This window comes from Harpia harpyja, chromosome 17, assembly GCF_026419915.1.
Source record: "Harpia harpyja isolate bHarHar1 chromosome 17, bHarHar1 primary haplotype, whole genome shotgun sequence".
In the NCBI taxonomy this organism is placed as follows: Eukaryota; Metazoa; Chordata; class Aves; order Accipitriformes; family Accipitridae; genus Harpia; species Harpia harpyja.
The window spans coordinates 23,930,239-23,956,386 of record NC_068956.1 but is presented as its reverse complement, the minus strand read 5'-3'; the positions used below and the strand labels follow the sequence as shown (position 1 = coordinate 23,956,386).

The window sequence follows — 26,148 nt, the reverse complement described above, 5'->3', positions numbered from 1 at the left end:
AGACTTAAATGGGGAAGGGAAAACTTTTAATTTCAGTGAATGTCATACAAAGTTGAAATAAGAGTCTTGAAATGATATACTGTAATTGGTTTTGTCTTGGTTTAATTGTTCTAATTTAATCCTTCAGCTTTTTAAATGTAAGACTTCAGAGGTATAGTTTCAGCCTTCCTTTCTGTTTCAACTTGTCTGCTCTGTTGAAACACTTTTGGGGTTTTTTTGCCTTTAACCTGTAACTCCTGGTCCTGACAAACTATCTGGTGACTCTTTTGCTGTAAATACTCTATATTATTGAGGTAGCTGTTCAAATTCTTACTGGTTTAAAAACTCACTAATTTGTTAGTGCTAGCTACTGTCAGAATATCACTTCTGACTACTTAAATGATCTCTACTTACAGATGTGCTAAAACTCAATAGCAGTCTTCCATCTCTTAATCTGGACCAATTCTCTTCAAAACTGATGACTGACTTGTTTTTCCATAACTAAGGATTTGCCAAACTTTAAAATAAATGAAAAAAAGTGTTTATCTAGCTGAGTACCCATCAAAACTGGCTTGGGTCAATGAACATGTCATCTATGGAGGCTGAATCTAAACTACATTTCAGTTGCCTTTAAGAAAAGTATATCTAGAACTTAGCTTTCAGAATTCTTGAAGACTTCACCTATATTAAGAGGAAGCTGGAGCACTTATGCCTGTCCTCATCTAACATAGAAATACAGCTTTGAGAATAGCTGCCTTGTTACGTGGAGGAGAATGGAACTTGACATGCCAGGATTTTGCAAGTTATGTAGCTGGAACAAAACTGGAGCAGATTCTGTGAGCTTCTTAATTTGCTGGGGAGGTGCAGCGCCAGGTACCTGAGCAGTTACTGCTGCAGAACTGCCCCAAATGAATTCTGTGCTTTGGCTATGCTCTATTGATTTATGCTACTCTGTATCTGAGCACTGATACCTTGCTGGTTACAGCATAATGTATTTTGAGGTACTGATGCATGTAGCTTCCAATCTGCTTTGCTTTCTAAACTGAAATCTAGAACATCATAGTAGTGCTGGCTTTTAGTAGGTATTTACATTTCCTCCATTCTGGTTTGTATGCATTAAGTTGCTTTTCTAACTTTCAAAACCAAAATTAGGCCTTGCTAGATCATAAGCAATACCTGAATTGAAAAGAGAATTTTTTAATGTTTTATATGTGCTTTTAGTAGATAAATAAGTTTGTACATATGATTTAAAAATGGCCTAATGTCAGCACAGTAGATGTGGTCTCTCCTAGTCACCTCATTGGGTACTGGTCTTGCTGGTGTGGAAGTTTTTGGAGTTCTCCCATGCATTTAATGGCAGCAGCAGCAGGCCTCAAGCATAAGAGCTTTAACTTGGCCTTAATGGTGCAGTGCTGCCAAGAAATAGAGGAATGCATGGAGATAAGCCATTTGCCATGCTCCTTTCCTGTTGCACACAAAGAATCATGTAATGTTTGCTTCAAATAAAGCAAACTGTGGAGCCTGTGAAATTATGAGCAGCAGATAAAATGCAGGCTATCTAGAAGTCACTTTCTTTTGAAATGTTTTGCATAGGATTGAGATAACAATGTTGATGGAATACCAGGAGGAGAAATTTGCCCTTGCAAGACTCAAGCTTGAAATATCTGCTTCAAATGCAAGCACAGTCCTTGAATTTCTAGGAGACTGTTATAATTATTAGTATAATGCTTGTATTTTATTACAATTTATTTTGACTATGAACCAAGGCGATGATCTAGATTTTTACTGTTGAGGATGATATAAAAGACAGTAGATATCTAAAATTGAAGTCAGGAGGACGTAATCTTTATGGCTTTGAGTCTGCAGACAGCCAATGAAGCATGTTGCTGAGATCAGCTATTAATTCAGTGCTGGCATCTCAATAACAGGAAACTGTTAGTGAGTTTGCTCTATTTTGGGGAAGCAGTCTAAAAGCTTAGTAATTAATTTTTCTTCTTTTTTTAAACTTGATATCCTGGTCTCTTTTTTACTAGTAAATAACCATAGTAGTTATGTATATATGGGGTAAGTATTCTGATGATCTTGGCATTGTGCCTTCATTATGCACTTTTGTATTGAAGCAGGATATTCTAACTAGTCAGTCTTCTCAAAGCTTATGCGACCACGATTGTGTTCTTAATAGTTTGGCTGGAATAGCCTCATGTGTTATGCTTTCATTTTCAAAATTATTGCACAAACTGGCAGAACTTTTGCAAAGTTAGGATTTTGCTTTCTGCAAAAAGCAAAAACTAAATTTTGTCTCCTCCTCCCCTTTTTTCTTACAGGTAGAGCAAGTGAAATTACTAGATCGGTTCAGCACAAGCAATAAGTCATTGATGGGAACTCTGTACCTTACAGCAACTCATCTGTTATTCATAGATTCAAGCCAGAGAGAGACATGGGTAAGGATAATGAATGCTTGTGTCTCAAAAGCATAGGTTCTCCAGATGCATTTGTTCTTCCTGATCTAAGGTTGAATTTGTTTACTGAAATGTTCATTTAAGTTACTCCCAACACTCTCCTTGTTCATGGTATCATAATAAGTTAATGATTTGCAGATTGTACTCTTGCATGACACTGCTGCAATTGAAATCAGGTAATATTGAAAATGTCCACTTTTCTTCAAGCTGCTGTAATTTCTTCTATGGTCTTCACTTGTATTCTGGTGTGAATGTGTGGTGGTTTTCTTTAAATAACTGACTGGCACTGCAGTTCAGAGGCAGGAGTGGCAGACTGCTAGATAGTTTAAGCATGAGGTTTAAAGTTCCTGTGTTAACTTACCTTGTATTTAGATCTGGCCTAGGTTAAATGAGACAGTGAAATCCAAAGTTCTAGGCTTTGGTGAAATATTGAAGATGCTATGCCCTTTTTTTAGAGTGGTAAGGAGCTGTGTCTTCCCAAGTGTTCATCTCCAGAATAAAAGGATTCGGAAGGGGTTGCAGCTTCTTGGTGACCAGTACCAATATTGTATAAAGTTGGTTAGTACTGTAATTGCCATTAGTTTTTCTGCTCAACGCCCTGGTGGCACATATGTGGACATCAAGTTCTGGCTTCCACTGTAGCCCAGCTGCCTGACTAAGTTCAGTGCCTTAAGTCTATCATCCTCCAGGATGAAATCTCATTTCCTAGGGTGTGGTTAATTATTTTTTCTGTAGGTGGATTTTTCTGGATTACCCTTAATCCTGTATCCTGGTTATCTGACTAGATGCTTCACGGTGCTTTTAAGAAAAGTTAGTATCCAAGAACAAATCATGGAAAAATATGTACAATTTTGTGTAAAGCAAACTGTTTTCCTTTCATACAAAATAGGTTATTGGGAAGAATGTGATTCAGAAGCATTACTTGTGTCTCCCCGTGCGCTACGTTAAAAGGTTTCATTTTGGGGAAACTGAACCTATACTCTTGAGTATTGCATTTATGTGATGATAATGCAAGTACCAAGTATAATTGTGATAATGTCTCCAAGATGCAGTCTCTTTGTAAATGCGTATTTGGCAGCATAGTTTTTAGGTGCCTCTCTAATTCTGATCAATATTTAAGAGGAGATGATTGCTTCAGTGAGGTAATTGAAATGCTATCAAGAACATTTTGTTCAGTTGAGATAATGTATCTGTGGCTTTCTTCCCATGGTTCAACAGCTGTTACTTTATCATGTATTTTCCTAAATTTTGTGTAGATTTGCCACACAGATAGAACTATGGAGGGCTTTTGTATATTCATTACTGTGACAGTCTTCTGTTAAAGTGGTTGAAAGGCATTTAGCTGAGAGACTGTCATGGCTACATAACACAGTGGGTAACACAGGAGATGTTTTTCTTACCTCTTGTTCATTCTGTATGTGTTAAATACTGGAATTCTAAGATCTTCAGCGTCTTCTGTATGTCTTATAGTTTGAGTTGCTTTCTCTGACGTACTTTATTTTGCCTGAAAATTCTGAAGTATGTTCCTGTAGATCCTTAAAAATAAATCCTGTTTGGATCCTGCCTAATTAGATGCATGCCTGTCAGTTAGCAAAGTTATAAAAGAGGACTGAACAACCACAGTGGAGTTTTACTTATTGCTTTTGCATTTAGAAGGATATTTACTGTTCCTTACAAACATTAGTTAACACTTCAAAATATGAGGGAAGAGAATAATTAAATTTTGACAAATTAAGGTATCCTGACCAAAATGCTAGTCTTAAATTTCTTCTTCTAGATTTATTTCTAACTGAATGATTGACAAAATTAGTCAAAATCCGTATTCAGCATCACTTAATGTCTTATATCTGCTCTTGTAAATAGCATGCAGTTCTCATTTTTTCATCAGCGTACTTATGCTGTGAGTTCTTGTGTGCCACAGATACTACATCATCACATTGCTGCGGTGGAAAAACTTCCCTTGACTACTTCTGGCTGCCCCCTTGTCATCCAGTGCAAGAACTTCAGGATAGTTCACTTTGTCGTTCCCAGAGAGAGAGATTGTCATGACATTTATAACTCTCTACTTCAGCTGTCAAGAACAGGTAATACTTCTAACTGTAAAAGACTTTGCAGTATATGCCTGGATTACGGGGGGGGGGGGGGGGGGGCAAAAAAAAAAAAAATCCATGGCTTTTATTTATTTTTTTTTTTAAAAGGTGCATTATATAAGTCTTTTAAATGGATTTGGTATGTAAAAGAATGTTAATGATTAAGTATTAATCTGCATACAAATTCAGAAGATGTGTTGTCTGGCTTCTGTAGGTTACTGATATTGACTAACAGAATGTGAGATTCCTGGGTTTTTTTGCATTGCTAGTGTTATGCCTGAAATTGTGAATATAAATGCGTGTAGTCTCTCTTAATTGGTGTGTTCTATAGATAAAATGCTACTAAGCAAATACTAACTTTTTACTGATTTAATGCAGTTTCAAAAATAAAGCTGAAGTTTTGATGCTAAATAGTACTACCAATTCAGCTTTACAAGAGACCGCTGGCACCTAGTATGGTCTCTTACGTTTTCTGCTTTCTGTTTAGAATGATGTATAATGTTGTCATCTGTGATATGTGAATAGTGTATTAGGAAAAACATAAAACATTTTGAAAGCTTTTTTGCTTTAAAGGAAGCTTTAATACTTACTGCTTTTAAAGGTCAGTAGATGTAAAATACTGTTCTTACCTCCAAAAATTGTTTGTTCTTTTAGCTCTTATGAAGTCGTCTAATAATTCTGCCTTTTGCCTTGTTTAATTTTCAGTCTTCATTTTGTGACCTCTGCTTTGCCCTTAGGGATTTAGAAATGTCCCTGCTGAAACAGGTTAAGCACACTCAAGAAAGCTCTCATAACCTACGTTTAACTAAGTATCTATAATTGTGTCGGTTAACTGTATGATAGCTGCAGAATAAATATTACAAGAGTGTCAAGTATCTATTTAGTCTTGCTTCTGAAAACCTTGAAGCCTGAAACTTTCTCTACAATTCGGGCAATTTCAACTGTGCTACCTTTCTCTACTCAGACATTTTTTGGGGACAACTCATTACATAGTCTTATTCTTCACCTTTTAGCAAAATATGAAGAACTGTATGCCTTCTCCTATAATCCAAAACAAAATGAATCTGAGCAAGTCAAAGGTTGGCAGCTTATTGATCTAGCAGAAGAATATAAGAGAATGGGAGTGCCAAATGCTAACTGGCAGTTGTCTGATGCAAATCGTGATTATAAGGTGAGTGTTGTAATGGAAGCATGTTTTGCTCTGCATCTGTTTCTGCTTTATCCTCTGACTCTAGTCCTATAGAACAGTCTAATACTATGAAACCACTTGGCTTGCAGCATAGGCAAAAACTTGCAGGCGGGAAGGGTTAACTCCTTAATCAGTGTGCAATCTCACAACTTTCTAATTGAAGTTTTTTTCCAAGGCCTCATTGAGAGAGTGTTCTTTGGGATTGTTTCTACAGTGTACTTACCTGTTTGAAGCCCAGCTCCAGCAATTCTGTTTGCTTTTCAGCTTTGTTATCTCTCTTAACTGAGAAGGATTCTACTTCAGTATTTGCAATGTTGACTGTGGGAGACAATGGCTGTGGTGGTGCAACTGATTCCCAGATCAGATTTCATCTTGCTTTGTAGTCTGTAAATACAAAAAATGAGGGAAATAATTTCAATATTTTATTTGAAATGCATTCTGAGCATTTCTACTGAAGAGTCACATTCTTGAGACGTGAGTGCTAGTATAGCAGTGCTTTCCAGCGGTGCTCGGACACCAGTTTGTACTTCTTTATCCATGGCTTTTCTCCTCTTCTGAGCTATTTATGTGTACATAGAGAAACATGTTAACATTTATCCTTTCTCTTATTTCACCTAACATCTCTCAAACTGGATGCCATAAAACTAGTATAGGCTTTGTGGTTTGTACATAAAATTCTTGTGTGTCTGTGTCTTTCAGATTTGTGAAACTTATCCTAGAGAACTTTATGTTCCCAGAACTGCGAGCAAGCCCATAATTGTTGGTAGCTCCAAGTTCAGAAGCAAAGGAAGATTCCCAGTCTTGTCATATTATCATAAAAATAAAGAGGTATAGTGTGTCTTCCTCTCAATGCAAATGTACTGAAAACTATTTCTCAACACTTGGCAGTAGTTCAGGGTAGGTAAGGAGGTAAGTACAGTGACTTGTGTGAGAATGGTATAACCCATGATAACCTTAAATACAGCTGACGCTAGTGGTGTCTAACAGGATGCTGATTTAAGCTAAGCCAGTTTAAAAGAAATCCTTAAGTTATCAGTTGATAATCAGTTGAATCTCTTAAAGCTTTCAGGAACTGACCTTAAGATAACTGAAGATGGCTTTTTGTCAAGTGAACTGTCTTCCTTGATACATCAAGAATAAAATCTGTTAGGTCAAAATGTGGTTTGCAAAAAAACACACCAAGAGAATAGAACTGGTTCTTTAAGGAGGAATTCGCAAGGTGAAAAGAGCTAGAGGATGAGAAATAAGAACTGGCAGGGTTTTTTACAGATGCTGCTTCACTCCACTCTCTATCTCAGCTAGGGGCTATCTTTGGAGGGAGGGAAGGATTGTCACCTTGCTGAGTTGAAGAATTTACGAAAGATGAGTGTTAAGCTACTAGATGCATTTGAAGATAATTACTATTTGTAAGATGCACCTGATACCTTCTGAAATAGAATATATCATTGAAAATTACATCAGATGATAACATATTGTACTTGCAATAATAAAATTGTACATGCAGTAGTAAAACTAACCATAATTCATTTCATACCAGGAGAGTAACTTGCTTTCCTAAAGTGTATTCTTTCCAGCCTGTACTTTTTTGGAGCTTATACTTGGGGAAAGTCCATTATGTAAACTGGTATCTTGCCCATATAGATGAGTCTGACAAAATGTTTTGATAAACCTTTAGATTTAAGTTGTAGGTACTGTGTTTGAAGGTCTGCAAGGGATATGCTTAAAAAGTTGGAACGCCTAAACTTTCTTCAATTTTGTGCTGTTATCTGCTGAATGAAACAATTTGTTTCAGTGTCTTAGAATTATGCAAAGCATTTCAACTACAGGTATTAAACTGATGCTAACTTATTCTTTGTTTTCTATGGTAGGCTGCAATTTGCAGGTGCAGTCAACCTCTCTCAGGTTTCAGTGCTAGGTGCCTGGAAGATGAACACATGTTGCAAGCCATCAGTAAAGCAAATCCTTCAAATCGCTACATGTATGTCATGGACACCAGGCCGAAGGTATGTACTTCAGGTTCTGCAGACTAGCTTCTTTTCCTGACCGTGAGAGTACAGGGATACAGTGTAATTCTGAAAAATTCAGTTGACTCTATCGTGGGCAAAAATGTTCTTGAAAGGTAAGGTTAGGCCTCTGTATTCAGGTGTTCAATTACTTGCTTTCTTAAAGAAGTTGAAGCCCTCTCAGGACTCGGCTAGAATTCACTGAATATGCTAGTGAACTTTTGGGGAGGTGCATTTTAAAGTGTAGTGAAGTGAATAGTTGAGTGGGATCCAAGTCATTGTAGCTGTTTGAAATTAAATTAATGACGTGGTGAGCTGTTTTGTTTTGTTCTGGGTTTGTTTTTTTTTTTTTTGAAATGGGAGGGAATACTGTGTCCTGTGTAAATATTCTGTGAAAACTGCTATTGCTGTCTGTCTTAACCAGGAAGAAATAGGGGAAATCATGTTGTAGCATTCTGAGGTCATACTTCATCACTGTCTAATTAAATTGAATTATGTTGGGGTTTTGACCTGTGTTGGAATGTGTGGGGTAACTTTCACTCTTTACACCATCTGCTTTTAAATTGGTATTGATTTCACTCAAATCTCTGAACATAGGAGCTGGAAAACAAGGATGTAAAGTGAAAAACCTACACTGTAGGATCTGCACTTATTTTGAGCAGGGTTCAGTAGTAGGTCAGTCTGACAGACTACAACTGAGCCAACTGTGGGTTTTTTGTACTTGTGATTTTTATAGCTGCAGCAATTTATTAGCTTCTTAGCCCCAAACCTGACACTTTTAGGCTGCCTTGAAAGTGCATGTATGGTTAAGTCTGGGTCTTAGTCTTTCCTTTTTAGGTTAATTGCTTTGTAGTGTCTTTGCTCAGAAATGTTTGGAAATAAGTAAAGGTGTGTTGGTGGGAATATGGAGGAGAGAACAGGAAGTTATTAAATTAAATGCATTATTCAGATATGTCAGCTCTAAATATGTTACTTTTTATGTCCCATGCCTTTCTTACACTTGAATGCCTTCAAGCTGATTTGCCACTAACTGTTAATTTATTAGAATCTGTTTGTAGTATGTGCTCTTGAGTGTTGGTTTTTTTCCCCAGAGTATTCCATTGAAATTGCATGACTTTTTTTTTTTTTTTTTCTCCTTGATTTGAGATTTTTATTTCAAGTACTGGTTTTCAGTATTTTTATTTTGTTTTTTTAAGCTTAATGCAATGGCAAACAGAGCTGCTGGGAAGGGCTATGAGAATGAAGACAACTACTCTAACATCAGGTTCCAGTTTGTTGGCATTGAAAATATTCATGTAATGAGATCCAGCTTACAAAAACTTCTGGAAGGTATGTTCTAATTGTACTATAATAGTGTATATGAAAATATTTTTCTGAAGTCTTTAATGATAGCTTAAACTGTATTGATATTTCTATATTTTATCCCAGTTCTGTTTAGTACCAGTTTGCTGTGCTCTATGGTCACGAATTACCTTAAACCTTTACCTTTGAACTGTAAACCCAATGAATGGAGTTACTTTGAAAAAAATTGAGTAGCACGTATGTCTTGGGTGATCTTGATTAGTATGTCAATGGCTTGTGGGAAAGACTTCTGTGTTTTACAAGTGTACATGCATGTATACACACGTGTAATATAAATGCACAAAATAGTGTGTGTCTGCGCATACATTTTCATATATAGAATACCGATTCTTCAAGGAGCACTTAGTTCCACAGAATTCACAATGAGCATATGGTGTGTGCAAAACTTGAACTCTTTGGGCTGGTGAGCCACTTCTGTGCTTGTAGGTACATCTCAGAGTGCTTGTAGAGAGGGGCGCAGGGCAAAAAGTGAAGCACTTTGCCATACCACTGCCTGCTGCCTGGTGGTGAAAATGGAGAGGCAGAAGTCTATTAAATAATTCTGTTAATATTTTATTAAGTAGACAGGTGAAAGCAAATCTAAGACACTTTGTGGAGTGTTAATACTGAGATTAGAGTACAGGTTTGGAAGCCTGACTTCTGCCACTGACAAATGATACATATATAGGTGCTTGCCTTGTAGAATTACACAAATATTTCCGGTCATGGGGAAGGTTTACACTTGTATGGAAGCCTATTTTGATGAAGACATTCTAGCTACATTGGTGAAGAAATCTTACAGACTAGTGGTGTAGTCTTGCTTCATTCTAACTGAGCCTGTATCTGCTACTAACGTATTCTTCAGGCACTCTGTATGGAATACTACTGAGCTTTGATAATATGTATTTTTGTGGTTATTCCTGCATGTACTTTGTTGAAGGGAAAGATGAGCAGCGTGAGCCTGAACTTCAGTTTTTAAGTTTAGGATAATCCCTCTTTCTTTTGCTGATATCTTCTTCAGTTCCAGAAAACTAGTTAATAAATCTTGATTTTTTTTTTTTTTAAAGAGGCCTGCTCCTGTGTAATAATGTCTGATGCAGAAGTGTGTGTATCTTCAGACTTCAGTTAAACTTCAGACTTCATGTTCCTTCCATTTCACTTAGCATCCTACCAACAGTGCTTACCAAGTATCTTTCTGTAGCTTTCATTAAGGATGGAATATGTTTTAGTTTTTCCTTGTGTGGAGGATTGGTTTATTTAAATTAGATTGAAACGAAATCATGAGTAATGTCTGTACCTGTTCTCTAGATCAGGTTTTGGGGTAAATGAACACAGTTGTTCTACCTCTGAGTCTGTAAAATTTACTAGAGTTTTGCTGAATGCCAGTCTAGAAGTAGAAGCGTCTTTAGGGGTAGGAAGGACCCTTAAAATTTAGGGAGGTACGCAATAATTTACTCTTCAGACCCCTGTAGAAATGCCCTGCGTGAGGTGATCAGGAAGGAAATGCTATGAAAATGGCTCATAGCTTGAAACAAGGAAAAAACCATTTAACTTCTGTGTACCAGCTTCCCCTGGATGTGCTTAAATGAATGTTCTCAAATCAGGGATGTGATACCAATGTCCCTGTTCTTTCAAGAGCGATTGTAACTGGGACTGTCCTCAGTTTTATTTATAACAAACAACTGTTATTCATTCTTTGGCACATGTACCGCTAGGAGACTGTTGGTCTGCCTTTCTGATGTCCTTCAGAATCTAATGATTCCATTTGCAAGCAGAATGCAAGACATAATCCTTCCCAACATCCTTTTGTGGTGGGACTACACCATGGAGCATGCTAGGGGCATTTACTGTCTGTTCTTCATCTCGGATTCAGCTGGTTTTTAACTATCTTGTATGCAGTGAAACAAAACTCTTCCAAAATAGTTTTCTTCAGTGTGGACATGACTCTGCTCCCCTGATGGGCAGACTGCCCACCTATCCAACACTAATGGAAGAATCTTCACATAGACTAAATTTGTGGTTGTGGCATTAAGTATAAAGTCCACTTTTTATGTATTCAAAAATATAGTACTACATGTCAGAAAAGATTGAACTCTGATAAGCAAAAAGGTTTTGCATATGTCAGGAAACAGCATTTCTGCAGAAAGTATTTGAAGAAAAGGCTCAATAATGGCTGCTGTGGTCTGCTGCATATATTTTGATGATGGAAGTGTCTTAACTAAGAGGGGTTTTTTTGTGGGTTATGTGGGGTGTGTGTATGGGAGATGGGGTTGTTTGGGTGGGCTTGTTTGTTTAGTCGTTAAAAACAAACTCTGCCCCCAGCCCACTGTGATTCAGTCTGCAGGTTCTAGTCTCCTCTTGAACTGCTGCCTGATGCATTGCTAGTAGTGTGTATAAGGACAATCAAGCACTGGAACGTTGAGGTTTTGGGGCTCACATGCATGCAGGGCATGTGTTTATGATGGGATCCATATAGCCAAAACTATCTTGAATGATAGCTATTGTGAAGTAGCTAAACATCTTAGTGTTACCATAAATCATTTTTGACCCTTTAAGGAACCATAAGGGGCTAGAAATCATATGCTAAAAAATTAAGTGTTAAAGCAGTGTCAATGCAATTTCTTTATTTCATCACTAAATACTATAAAAATGTCTGTCCTTGTTCACAGAAATGGAAATTAACTCTCTGGGTTCAATGTATGTGTTCTTATCTCTGCCTTGGTTAATAAAAATGTAGAAATCTAGCTAGAACAGGGAAATACCAATAGTGAAATATTTCTACCAAGCTGAAAATTCTGATCAAAAGCAGATTTTGACAGCAGTATCTGGGTGAAAACAAACTGAGGGCTGGAAGCCTGTTAATTTTCTAGCTGAAAGTTTGTGCTTTAAATGATAAGCCACAGAATGTAGGGGTAAGCAGCCATGAATAGTGCCTTTTAGACATTGCCTTGTCTGTCCAACCCCTTCCCTGCAGATGTTTGACTTTACAGAAATTGGAATATTTTTAGTTTCTTTCCTTTACCATACAGTGGTGGACCTGTTTGTGTACTGTTGTGATTGAAGAGGTGTATGGAACCACTGGTATAGAGAGAGTGTGAGCTAGCTGAAGGGATTAAGTAGTTCTCGGCTGATTTCCTCCATGTGGTAGACCTTTCAGAAGCAGAACTCTTGCCTAACAGTGCTATCTCTTTCAAAGACCAGGGAAAGCTAGCATAGCTTTTGCTGCTTTTCCTGATATTTAGAGACTAACCTTTAAAATTAGGTCTTGTATCCAGGGGTTTCTTGATGTTTTGTTACTTCATTGTGCTATGGTGTTCTAGCTCTTTTTCTAAAGGACAAAGATCTACAGGCTTTAGAAAAGGTGCTGTGACACTTATTGGGAAGCCTGTCTTTGTTACAGCATTCAGCAGCAACGGCCACTATGAATCTTCCTGAGCCATGGGGAATATACCAACACTTGTATGGCTAAAAGCTGAGAAACATGTAGTGCAGATATAGGAAAGCTCTGTGAGACAGTGGTTTAAGAGTTCATAGCCTTTGCTACATCAGGGGACTTGATTGAACATGAAACTGTCACAGAATGGCTTGGTGAATTTTGTTGTCTACTTTCCCCACTGAGTCACTTCCTCCCATAGTCAGAGAAAAAGATTCTTTTGCAACTGCTGTAGGAAGATCCCCACTGATAGTTTTCAGCTACAGAGCCTTTTTATTTTCATTTGGGGCCCACTAGCTGGGTAGAAAGTAGGCTTCCACTGTGGCAGGGGGTAGTATTTCTGTAGATGGCAACCTCCTTGGGTATCCTCTCTCAGAATCCCACATAGCTGAAGCTCTATCAGCCAGTGAATACTTTCTTTCCTTTTTTTTTTTAATTGCAAGAAGTTTGTCCTGTTTGGACATTAAAGTAGCCGTGTGAGTTGCTACTCTAAATCATACAAGAACCAGGTTATCTGTCTCACTTGTGAATTGGTAAGCGTCTGTGTGAGAAACTTTCAGTCTACCTCTACACCTCTTGCTGTTACGCTGCAAGGCAGCTTTCCTTTAACTTGAGTTCTTCCCTGCCCTCTCAATCAGTGTTACTGTTACAGGATCAAAGTATACTAGGGAAGAATGGTAGAGATCAGAGTCAGAACTGGAGTATGTCTATTCTGGAGGTAGACAAAATGTCGATGGCTTTCAGTTCATCACCATGTCCTTGTACTGCACTCACTTTATTCTTCTAAGCAGCATAGTGAAGGTGATGAAACTCTGGCAGTCTGACTACTCTGAACTGTGTCTGGATGCAGCTACTTCCTACTGGTAGTTGTAATTTTGAAGTATTTCTGGTAAGCTTTTGGCATTTGCATTGCCCTCCTCAGTAAGGCTCCCTCTTGGGGATAGATAACCAGTGTATTTACTTTGAATGTTATTTTGTCAAAAAGACACAAAGATCTTACTCTTGTCACTCATGATTACTGTAGTTCTACAGAGTTGAATTTCGGATGCAGGACACTTGGTAGTACCCCTCTCGCAACCACTTCAGTGGTGATTTCCTGAAAGGGTTCTAATCAGCTTAGAGCGTAAAGCATTAGAAACAATATACAATTCTTCTTCTTTCTCCATTGCAGGGTATAGGTAGCTGCAACTGCTTAAAGCTTTCTAACTCTTGGTTTCTTTCAGTCAGTGGCACGAAGGGTTTGTCTGTCAATGACTTTTTGTCTGGCTTGGAGAATTCTGGATGGTTGCGTCATATCAAAGCTGTGTTGGATGCTGCTGTCTTCTTAGTCAAGGTAACTTGTATGCTGCTGTTTTGTTTGATGGCAAGTTCGTTTGCTACCAGGCAGAATTACACTTAATATTATGTAATGTGTAAAATTCTGCAATTGATGGTTTTGGAAGGAGGTGCTTAGTGTACACTGATACATCTGATATGCTGTTTTAAATATTACATGTTTCTGATGACTGGAGATGTTAAATATGCCAGCTAATGTTTTGGGATTTTTTGGATGCTCTTTGGTCACCTTACTGGGAGACTAAGGGATTCTTATGCTCCCTGGTTCTTTTAGGGATTTATGAAAAGTGTAGCCAGTTTGGAGGTGGATGGAGCAAACTATTATTTAGGGTACCCTGGAGAACACAACTCCTGGGGCACTAATTGCAGCAAAGCTAAACTGTGGCTATGCTGACTTCATCTGGCAAGGAAATGGGACTGTTTATGAAGAATTCGGAGGAGCAGCTGCCTTTGCCAGGCACCTCTGAAGCCAAGGGCTTGACCTGAGGGGAGCTGGGTGAAGAAAAAACCCCGCATCTTTGTTTTTACTAGGTGAAATAACAAGGAGTTAACTTGAGTTAAAAGTGGATGATTCTCCTGAAGATGACCCTCAAAAACAGTTGGAGTAACAGGATTTGAATTCTTAGCTGAAGCTAATAAGCATTTCCTAGTCCTTAACTTTTGTGTAGTATAATGATGAACATGTGGGTATTTTTGGTGGTGTGTTTGTGTTGGTTTATTTTTTAACCTGTTTGGTCTGTAATGTGTAGTCTACTTCTTCATAGTAGGCATTGCAAGGGGTTTTTACAAGCTTAGTTTCATAAGGGATGGAAAGAGACCTGGGAAGCACCGTAGATGTTCTTGTTACCTTGTGCCAAAGTGGTAGTGGAATTTCTTTTCTTCATAAGGAATTTTCTCTACTTCCATGGAGAGAAACTCCTAGCTTTTTAATAGGATCAAATCCTTTCCTCAGAAACATTTTTCTGGCTTTGTGAAATGAAGTGGGCTATGCTGTGAGTTTGGGGTAAATGTAGCTTTTTTTATTTATCTACTAAATTTTGACTTCTGTCTAGAATTAAACATTCGCTAAGAAACACCTCTGTTTCACAGGCAATAGCAGTTGAGAGCGCGAGCGTATTAGTGCACTGCTCAGATGGCTGGGATAGGACTTCCCAAGTTTGTTCACTTGGAGCTCTCTTACTAGATTCCTATTACAGAACAATCAAAGGATTCATGGTAAGCTAGCTTTTGCATTCTTGAGTTGTTCCTTGGTAAATAAAGGATGTGAAATGTTTGAGTGTGAAAGTGAGCAGGTAAACATACTGAGGCTTGTTTTTTGTATTTACAAGTATTAAGATTTGCAGTATACTGATCAATCTTTCTTTTAAAAATACTTTGCTACTGTGAAGAACCATTTATTTAAAATCTAAAAAACTGAAATACAACCACTGGATTGCTTTAGGTACCCTGTAGAAATGTTGCAATTATTTCCTTTTGCATCCAAAACAGCCCCTTACCTATGCTTCCAGAGTGCTTCTGTGAGCTAGCAGATGAACAAAATTATAGGAGCTCTGTGCTTTTATCACTTGTCCCAAAATCAACCTTATTAAAATCTAAAAATGACAACTCCCCCAGTGACAGAGACCTGAAGATATTGAAGCAATCTAAATGTCCTCATCTTTCTAGAGAGGGGGAGGAATTTCGGTATGATTATTCCAAATTCTGGAGTAGGAAGATGAACCGTGTTCTGCAGTGGCAATACGAGGTGCTATAGGAACTCCTGAAAGATAGTACCTAAACTTAGTCCCATGTATTGGTTAGAATGAACTGCCACAAATATTACAAGCAACTAAAGTGAAGTTGAGGAGGAATTAGAAGAGGATTCATTTCTTATGAACAATGAGAGGTCGCATGTCATCTTTAGGGAAGTAATTTCACCTTTTTGGTTTTTAGTCCTCACTGTCTAAAGTTAGATTTCTGGGAAAACTTCTGCAGTGGGCAGGCAGTCCTGTGTTCCTTTTCGTGCTCAATACTGTGACTGAAGTGATAAAACAAACTAGTGTTGATATTAACAAGCTTACTGCTATAAAGTCTTACAAAGATTATCTTGTGTGGTTTTACATAAACTATGATAGCAGGAATGCAATATTAATTTTTCCTGTACTTTGCAGTGTTTTTGCAAGTTGGTTGACAATCTGTTTCTGCAGTCATACAATATCAGTATGCTTAAAGTGAGCCTGGCTTAACAGCAGTTATCTGATTGTCAACGAGCTAAACTTTTTTTTACTAGTTTTAGAAATGTGCTTTGAGAATCTCTTGTGAAAGACTTCCAAGAAAATAAAGGAAGTACAAAGTGATAAATAGTTGCTCCTACTGTAGTTTGGCCTGCATTTAAAATACAATATATCAATAATCGGTGGGGTTAATAGTACAGAGGTAAGGTTGGATAACATTTTACATGAGACTTTGTTTGTTTTTACCCTCTAGGTCTTGATAGAGAAAGACTGGATCTCTTTTGGCCACAAGTTCTCTGACAGGTAATTCATTCTTCCAATACAGTAAAATGGATACAGTGAACTGAATGAAGTATTCTTAAAAAGAATAGCCAACTTGTAGCTGTTAAACTACTGCAGTGTTGTTAGAAGTTTTGCAATGAGTCAGCTATTTTCAGTAAACAATGCGCTTTGTGTATAGCTATTTGAATACATACCTACTGGATAATTGATTTATATTATAGACATAAATTTTTAGTGCTCCTCGTGCCTCACTCTCAGATGTCAATAACTGCAGCTAGATCTGCATGGATGCATAGACAGTGCAAAACCAATCTAAAGCCACGTCCCGGCTCTTTAGGCAATATAAACCAATTAGTTTTGAGATCTTTAAAGATGAGTTTGCATTTATGTTTACTTTTAATGATGAAGTCACACCTACCTTTAGAAGTCCTGTATGTTAAGAGTTCTGTTTTCCCTTGATCTGCCTGTCAGCAGCGATGACAATAGCCTTGCTGCTAGTTACTGCTTATTAATTTGATTTCAGCTGGTATATTCCAAATGTTGACTATGGAAGTAATAGACACAAAGGAACTTAACTGTCTTATGTTGCTCTTCTGTACTGAATACAGATATGTGATTACTTAAAGTCAGAAAAATAGGTCAAATATAGACTGATTTCTATTAAAAAAAAAAAAATTGCCTGAGTTCTCATGGTTAGGTGCTTAATCTTCAAACCAAAGCTAGTGTCAAATTAATGTGCTGTCCTTTTAAAAACAAGTGCAACTAAGACTTTTTTGATTTTTGAACTTAAACCAGTTTCAATCTGTTTATGGAATCTTTTTTAGGTGTTGTCAGTTGGATGGTGATCCAAAGGAGATCTCGCCAGTGTTCACCCAGTTTTTAGAAAGCGTGTGGAATCTGACTGAGCAGTTTCCACAAGCCTTTGAGTACAATGAAGCTTTCCTCCTTCAGATCCATGAACATGTCCATTCATGCCAGTTTGGTAACTTTCTTGGAAACTGCCAAAAAGAGCGAGAAGAGCTGAAGTAAGCAGACATTGTAATGTGTCTTCTGTTTATTCTGGCAGACTAAGGACTCCTGTGAATATTCTTCATTTTAGGCTCTGAATAGAAACAGAGACAGGATTGGTAGTACTGAAAATGATATTGCACTGCATCAGGGGACAGCAGTGCTGCTTGTGCTTTTGCACACTGAAGACAGTCTTTCTGATTGTGGGAGAAAATCCCATGCTCATTTTTTGTAGGGAAAGTTAAGGCTTCTTTATCCCTCTGTTTTGTGTGGTTTGGGGATTTTTTTGTTTTGTTTTTGGTTTTCCATCTCCCTAAGAATAGGTAAGCTTAAGTTTGGAAGTATCACTCCATTCCCTCACCCAGTCTATTTTTAGGTAACCTTAAAATTTTTGCCTGCTCAAGGCTAATTACTGTCAGTTAGAAGTATTAATAGGATGTTTGCTAATGCTTTCAGCTGGAAAACATCTGTAAAGTTTTCCTCCATTCATCTTTGTCTCCAACTGTATTTTGAAAGCATTTACTGCAACTAGGCAAAACTTGCCCAGCATAAGCAGTAGTACTTCTAAAACTGATAGTCCTGTCCAACATTAGCATATGGCAGGAAGAAGTTAGTTTTATGAAGAGCTTTTAATTCAAGATTTATAAGTATTTCTGGTAACTTTTTAAAAAATGTTCAGGTCGATTTATTATGTTGAGTTGAGCAGATTCTGTTTTTTGCTTGCAGTCAGTGTTGACCCTGATCTCTTCTTGCTTTAAGATTAAAAGAGAAGACATATTCCTTGTGGCCGTTCCTCCTGGATGAACAAAAGAAATATCAGAATCCTCTGTATAATGCAGACTTTTCTCCAGAACTAACTCTTTTGGAGCCTAACACAGTATCATTCAATTTTAAGTAAGTTTAAATTATATACAGTATCTCTTCTTCAATTTTGTCTTTATCCTGCATAGTTAAAACTGTCTGCTTCCTGCAGGTTTTGGAGAAATATGTACCATCAGTTTGATCGAAGTATGCATCCCAGGCAATGTGTGTTCAATCTTATAATGAACATGAGTGAACAAAACAAACAACTGGAAGAAGACATTAAAGAACTGGAAGCTGTAAGTATTACAAAATAAGTGTGTGTACTTGTGACTTGTTCTTCAAATTCACATTTATAGTCTGCAATAATGCTGCCAGCCTTCCCATGAATGTCACTGCTGTATGGCCTAGCACGTATTCTATGCAATGTTGACTTTGACTTTTACTGTGTGCTTCTATGCTGAATGCCAGACTATACAGCCAATGTTTTGCTCTTAGGCACAATTTATTTTGCTTTACTGATGGACTGTATTATGTAAAAGTGCTCCTACTATCACAGCATTACTGAAGATAGCTTACTGTAGATTAGATTTATGTGAAACTTATCTTGGATAACAAGGTACCCATCGTAGCTACAGCTGTGTTGCTAGTCCAAGGAGTCTGAAAATGTTTTATTTCCACTAGAGCTACTAAAATGGAAGCAGTAAGTATCGTCCTTCTTTTAACTTCATATGCAGGTGTGTGCTGTTGTAAGTCACCATAATGATGGGGTATATACCCTCATGCTTATTTGAAGACAGGGCTAAATCCAGAGATCAGATTTCTGCAAATGACTTCTACTAGGGCTAGAGTAAACAGCCAGGAAAGACTGAACAGTGTATCTCACTTGATTCTAGTATGACTTGATCAGTGGCTTTTAATTGATGCTTCATTACAGTCAGTTAAGGTGCTGAAACTTCAGACTAATACCTTTGAAGAAATGCACAAGTTTTCTAACTATCAGTTTTACTTCTTTGTGTGGCTAGAAATGGTAACACAACTACTGTATGTGATGTTGGGGGGGAGGAGGGAAGTACAGCTTTTCTAGGAGGAAAGATTTTCGTAAACTGATCCTACTGTAATTAATGCAGGTCGCTTAAACTGTTTCAAATCTTAACTGTATATTAAACTTTTTCTACAATTGAAGCAGCAAAATGAGAAAACTCAAGATGAAGCAAGATGAGGAATAATAAGCAAGATGTAAAGTGAAGTTTCATTTTTGAATTTTCTAGAACCTTGTTCCAATGTGTTAACTTCACCTGAGCCCACATTTCTCACTTGAGTGATGAAGAGATGTAGTCGTTTGAAATCTTGCTGTAGACCTTCCTACTGCTGTTTATGTCTTCAAAAAGTTGGTGTCAAGAGACACCAAAGTCTTCTGCGCTCAGTCTTAGTTCTAATAAAGCACAAACACATCAACAAAAAATTCAGTTCAGTTAACTAGATCAAGCTCCCAGTTACTGGGTGAGATTGTTTAAATTTATAAAAAACCAAAAACCCCAACCCTTAATCCAAATCTTTCCTCTTTTGTTACTGAATGCTTGCAGGCTAATAGGTCCCTTCCTCCAGTCCTGCTTTCTAGCTGACATCTTTTAGTGCAATCCTGCATTTGAACAAACTGTATTGGCATTTTTCAAATCTAAAGGAAAAGTTTTTTAGAAGGTTTTTGGGAAGGACATAAGGGCTTAGGTATGAAACTGCTCTTTCCCTTTAAGGGACTCATGGTATGCTGCAAGCTCCCTGCTTGCTGATAGTACCAAGGACTGTCTTCCTCTGCCTGTACTGTAGGAAGTATTCCCATCTCGATAGTAACCAAACAAGGGGCAAGCCTAGAAGAACCTTTCCTCTATGGACATTGACAGGCAACCTGTCTGCCTTCTGCTCAGCTGCAAATTCTAAGCATACAGTGCTTGTAGCATCTGCTGTAAACTGGGGGAAAATGTCTTCTCCAATGGCCTAATATTTAATAATACTGTTACATATCTAACCTGGGGTAAGTAATACAGGGTTCTGCAGATGCTGAGCTGGCCAGCAAAAGAAGTGGATTCACTTCCTTTCAAAGGAGAATATTACCAGCAAAGCAGTCATGCTCTCTGTTAGTAACTGTTCTTTATGTTTCAGAAAATAAAGCAGAGAAGTGGGCAGTCAAGTGCAGTCCCTGTGAAGGAACATCAGCAGTCTGCTCATCCTGCACCCATGGCACTGAAGACCCCTCCATCCTTCAAGAAGGAGCAGCCACTGATCCCTGTGAATGATGCTGTAAGAACTATAGAGGGCAGCAACGCAGCAGACAATCGCTACAGTGAATTTGTGGCAGAGTTCTCGAAAGCTGAGCCTGCTGTAGTCAGCTTGGAGTACGGAGTGGCCAGGATGACCTGCTAATTAAAATCCAGCACTGTGCTCCTCTTCTAGACTGATTGAATGAAGAGATGGACTATTTTGAGGATGGGTCTGTGCTGCATGACCAAAACATGACTTGTATATCGGCAAGTTTTGTTAACGTAGACTAGAACAGCATGCTAGTTGTCAAGTGTTTGCTGTTCTTTTAAGAAAAAAATAGTGTAGTTGTGTTTTAAAAGAAATAGGGGCATTTGGTAAGTGGTGACTAAAAATCAAGGAATGGTATGTCTTTGGACTTAAGTCAGTTTGCACTAAATTGATTAAAACAGTAATATTACTTTATTCAGTATAGGAAAACACAGGTGATCTTTCACAGATTGATTTTATTTGGGCAAGAAAACTTGAACTTTCTATTTTAGGAACTGAAGCTACATGTATATATGGCATATGATATGAATATGTATACCCATGTTTAATGCCACCCAGTACTATGTGTGAGTGTATTAAGTGCCATGGAAAAGTACGATATGTTTCAAATCATAAATAGTTGGCCTTAAACCTGTCAGATCAATGAGATTGTTGTCCTTTACTATTGCAGTTTACCTGGCTCTGTTTACATTGTATTTGCTCAAACTGTTACTTCCTTAAAACAGGACTGAATAAAAGGAATGAAGCATGCCTAAGCTGGCACAGCCTTTTGGCAAATTGCTACCTGAATGTTAACTTATCACTGAAGACTTTTTTCTTCCAGTTCCTCTGTTGTTTAAAATGATATAGATTGGCCTGATTTTCTTCTCTGGCAGCTCAGTAGATTGAGCATCATTGAAGCTACAGGTTGTGTCTGACCTTAAATGTTTTAATTTGTGGCAAGGTATTTTAACTGTAGAGTAAAAAGAGTAAAACGTGTAAGAAAACAAACCTTAGCCAGTAACTGAATTGTCAGGTTTATTCCGATTGTTTACTGTGTGCTGTGCAGTTCTTCAAGTTGCAGGAATAGAAGCAGAAGTTTTGGAAGTATAGTCTACTGACATTGTTCCCAAGTACAAAAAAAAAGTCATCCATGTGTCCAAAGCTCATGAGAAACTGAGTGCCTCCTAAATCTTTCCTTAAAAGAAAATTTTAGTTTTTAGTGAAACCCCCTTCTCATCTTGTAAAGACTTGTCCAACCTGTGCATATTGTAAGTAATTTCAGTACAGTCTGGAGACTTTTATGGAATTGGAGAGAGGACAAAAACTTCTTCTAGCAGGATGCAGTAGAGATGATGGGATGTAAGAAAAAAAAAAGGGGGGAAACGTACAGTTTGTAAACTTAATTATGTATCTGTAACCTTCTAGTAAGGGAGAAGGTTTTTGCTGAAGTTTGTTGCCTGATAGATTTTTCTGAGCAGACCAGAATAGGGAAGAAAAGTGCTGGTGTCCAGGTCTTAAATAGAGGTATAAATTATAACTTTGGGTATTAAGATCTATAGGTATGATGTTAGATTAATGCTACTGACCTTTTATCTCTGGATTTAAATCATTTTTGGTTACAAGTTCTTATCTTAATCCTCAAAGTCTGTTTTGAAGTCTGTTTTGTTAAAATTACTGGTGTGCCATTCACAATTTGACATAATTGGCAGCACTTTCCTCTGCACCATATTAGATCCAGGGCTCTATTAACAAGGCCAGTACAGGTCATGATCAAGTTGCACTTGTGAAGCTGTCTGGGAGAAGTTAACTGTGACTCCTGTATTTGAGTGTTAGTTCACCCGTTTCACTAATTTGTTTTTTAAAAGCCTATAAGTGTAAATAAAGGTTTGTAAGTCTTTTTATTCCCAAAGATATGAGCATAGTGTCATCTTTAAAATACATTATCCAGTCATTTAAACATGTTTAGAATTTCTCCACTACAGGTTTTGATGGTTTCATGTTTGCACAGTGGTGCCTTACAGGTTTGCAGCAAGAGAGGTTTTTGTGCCTTGTTATTTATTGTCTCCCCTTCTCCCTCACCTTCTGTATCAACTTGGTTCTGTGGTTTTTGTTTGGAAAAACATCCTGTGTATTAAGCTTGTGTTGTAGCACAGTAGTGACAAATTTATCACTGATAATGTAGGTAAGTGTTACCAATTTGTACTTGCTTGTTTTAATATTTAGCTGCTCTGGTGTTCCATGGACACTTTTCATATTGTTTAGAGTTTATAGGTTCAGAAGATTGTATTAAGCTTTCTTGCAGATATTGTTGTATGCTGTTTTTACTGTAGCAAGCCCCTGAGTGCCCCTGCATACAAGGCTTTTGAAGAGAAGATCTGTTCCCTTTCAGTCCTGTTAAAGTGAGTTTATTTCAGTCTTCAGGCCCTTTTTCTTGGCAGAGTTAACTTCTTGGCGAAATGAATCGGGTTGCCTTTTTATTTTAAACCAAGGTAGGCATGTTAGGTCAGCTTTAAAATGCTATAAAACTATCTGCTCAAGCACAGAACCTGTTCCTTCATCAAAAAATACAATCCTTCCTGATTTGAAGTAAATATTTTACTCCCGTTAATACGTGGATAGTTTTATCAGGCTGTTTTGTAGAGCAGCCTTCTTATAAAGTCTGAATAGCTCTGCCAACTCAGCCCGCAGGGTTACCAGTGAGAAGAGTTCCTGCAGAGAGGCAGCTGTCTCTTCTCATTTGCTGTTCAGGCTTAAGCCAAAACTACCTAAAGCACCTGGGACCTGTGCTGAAGTAAATAGATGGTGGCAAAGTGAGCTCCAACAGAAAGCTTGGCACGATGGCCAGGACTCAGCAGAGTGGGGCTGTTCTGTGTCCTTCAAGGAGGGTTTAAAAAACACCAAGCAAGCTGACTAACAAACTGTGGCGGAAGCCTTCTGGGAGCAGAAAGAGTGTGAATTCTTATTTCAGTGGATGCGCTTTTCATCATGAACATTCTGCTTCAAGAGCAGTTACGATACTGAAAGGTGCCTGGTACAACTCAAAATAACACGCAGAACTCTTTCAAGCTGCGGCATTAATGTGTGGTTGGTGCCCTCACCAGTTGCTTAGGAATATAATGCCCCAGACAAAGCTGCTATAGTTGATTCTGCTCTACTGGTTGCAAGACTTCAGCACCTGTCAATTCTGTGCTTCATCTTGAGAAGGTCTCTGTAAAGTCGTTGGGTTTCTGTGTTTGTGCTGTGCTTGATCTTTTTTCCAATCTGAATGCTATAAAAGAAATAATTCCTTTTTAATGAACCAAGCTGCTGGTCTCACCTGAGCAACTAAAACTGATTTCACTTTGTACTCCAGGCGATTGAAAATATTTATTTCACTAGTACCAAAAGAGTTGGGCTTATTTTTAGGAGGCTTGCTATTGTCCTGATGTATTCTTCAATGCAAGTCTAAATACCCAACAGTTCTGTTTTGTAGGATGACTGCCAGATCCACAGATGAAGAAATTAATTAAGCCACACTGAACTGAGCCTGTGCATTTTCCACACATGTCCAATTACTAGTGACCTAAATCTAGGGCAAAAGCCTGAAGTCTGGAGAGTCCTTTTAGACAATTGGAACAGCAGTCCTTCCATATAACCGCCTGTCCCTATGTGGAACAAATGCCCTAATACAATGTTCTTTTAGAGGGAAAGCTATTGCAAGTCAAGCTGTGACAGTTTGATGTGTGTCTCTTCCTCAGGACTACCACAGTGGAGAATGCCTTACTGGGAAAGATGATGTGTTCTTCCTCAGTAGCTGTGTCTAAGGCCTTTTGATAGAGTAACACAGCAGCAGCTCTCTGAACTTGCTGCTCCCATTCTGGTAAACTAAGCACAGAACTGGACGCACAGCTGGGCTGAAGTGGGGCTGGGGTGGCTTGGCTTAACTACTATCCTCTTAAGGAAGTGACATAAATAACATAAAGAAATTTGATGTTAAAATAGCACAGGGCACGTGCTCTCAATATCTGTTCTTTAAGAGTCCTGCCCTGCTTTTGAACAAGTGTGGCTAGCATGAGGGTCTTGCATAAGCATGATGATTGCTTTCAGGTTAGTTTAAAGATAATCTGATTTCAAATGAGATCATCCCTCCACAGTGGTAGTTTATAGATCTTTAGGTCAGAACCTAAAGGTTGCTCTTAAAACTCTTGTTTACTTGCTAATTGTTCTAAACCTGTAGCTGATCGTAGACTGAAGTATACTGGTTGTGAAACCTATATTCACTTTTAGGATTAGAGCTTTAGATCAGACCGAAGTCTGCTTTGACTTGCTTTCACCATTTATGCCACACTTTTCTCCAAGTGTTGCTTATTGTGGTGCTTGATATCTGCCTTTACGATGTAACAGGCTTCTTAGTGCTTTTGATGTTTCAAAAACCTGGAAGTACTGCAATTTTCTTCTACTATTCTGAGGGTTCAGATTAGCGAACAGGATGAGTGAGTTTACGTTTGATCTAGCTAGCTTGACCTGCCTACATGTTAAATAGCAGGGAAAACCAGCATGGTGTCGTAATTCAGTGGTGCAACTTCTGTATGGAGGGTAGGCTTAAGGAAGAGGATGTAGTTGGGATCCTTGTCGCAGCATGTAGCCAGCCACGGGACCCTGCTGGGGTAGGACTCATTAAAAGTAGAAGCAGTAAAGCTGTTTTGATGTCCAGCAAGCAGCTCAGGGACTTGAGGTGGAAGGCCAGGGGCATGCTGCTTCTGAGATCAGTTTCCAGGTCCCAGAGAATTCAGTGACCTGGTCTAGTAAACACTTGCAGCTGAGCAATTCTGCACTGGCATCAAGCAACAGAAAAAATATATGCATCTGTGTTTCTTAATCTACTGGCTTCAAGCAAGAAATGTCCTGGTGGTGACTTTGAAATTGGGGTGCAATATTTTGTTTCTTCTTGTTTATAGTTTAACTCTAGAGGTCAGTTGTATACTGTTTCTAATTAAGTGGGAGTTTAGTTTTTGACACATACTATAAAAGTCTTTCCCACCTTGATGACAAGGTTAGCACGTATGTATCTCATGCTTTGTATCTCTGCACATGTTTCTGCTGAGCGTGTTTCTTCCAAGTAGGCAGTCTTGGTGAAGTCCCCTGCTGCCCCACAAGGGCATTCCTCATTACCTAGCGTTACAGATTGGTTTCCTTGCTCTGTCTTCTTGTTGCTCTTCAGCCTTACAGTTTATCTTTATAGCTGTCTGTTGGCAATGTCCCTTGACAAACAGCTTTCCATCAAAGAAAACGGGTTTGTTGTTTCTCTGTCTCTCAGGGATTTTTACCCCTGAGCTAGTGAACTTGAAAAATATTGCTTATTCTTCTTTTCAGGGCTCCCAAGTGCCAGCTGACTTCCACAGTCAGTTTACTTACACATTTTAACTTCAGACCTGGTTATTTAAAAAAAAAAAAAAAAAAAAAAAAATTACTGAAATGTTGGATGTGGCAAAGGGAAAGAAAACTGTTTTCATTGTAATGTACGTGGAAAGACTGGCTGTTTCACTAGCATTTATTGCTCTGTAACGCTCTCTGTAAAAGTCATTTATCTGTGTGCTGGGATCATGCTTGATGTATATTCCTGAAGAGACTTTAGCAAATGAAATTTTGTAATAAGTGTATTATTTGTATGTGTTTTGAAAATCCATAAAGCTTAAAATAAAATGACCTTAATATTGCCAATCTAACTGGCATTAAGTAGTCCATTT

The 26,148-nt window shown here is 38.1% G+C and overlaps 1 protein-coding gene across 4 annotated transcripts in view; it reads left to right on the top strand.

The window, feature by feature from the left end:
- The window catches only part of MTMR6 (myotubularin related protein 6), a 28,751-nt gene extending 2,624 nt beyond the window's left edge, over positions 1 to 26,127 (top strand). The window contains exons 1-14 of one of the 4 annotated variants that reach the window (XM_052812283.1): positions 475 to 852; positions 2,304 to 2,420; positions 4,360 to 4,522; positions 5,542 to 5,699; positions 6,417 to 6,545; positions 7,586 to 7,720; positions 8,917 to 9,049; positions 13,718 to 13,827; positions 14,919 to 15,044; positions 16,296 to 16,345; positions 17,149 to 17,349; positions 18,092 to 18,226; positions 18,306 to 18,432; positions 20,294 to 26,127. In XM_052812283.1, coding sequence (XP_052668243.1) covers positions 2,355 to 2,420; positions 4,360 to 4,522; positions 5,542 to 5,699; positions 6,417 to 6,545; positions 7,586 to 7,720; positions 8,917 to 9,049; positions 13,718 to 13,827; positions 14,919 to 15,044; positions 16,296 to 16,345; positions 17,149 to 17,349; positions 18,092 to 18,226; positions 18,306 to 18,432; positions 20,294 to 20,554 — 1,794 coding nt within the window. In that variant the 5' untranslated portion in view covers positions 475 to 852; positions 2,304 to 2,354 and the 3' untranslated portion in view covers positions 20,555 to 26,127. The other 3 variants (XM_052812282.1, XM_052812285.1, XM_052812284.1) reach the window with 3 other exon arrangements.
- The last annotated feature ends 21 nt before the right edge of the window (positions 26,128 to 26,148 follow it).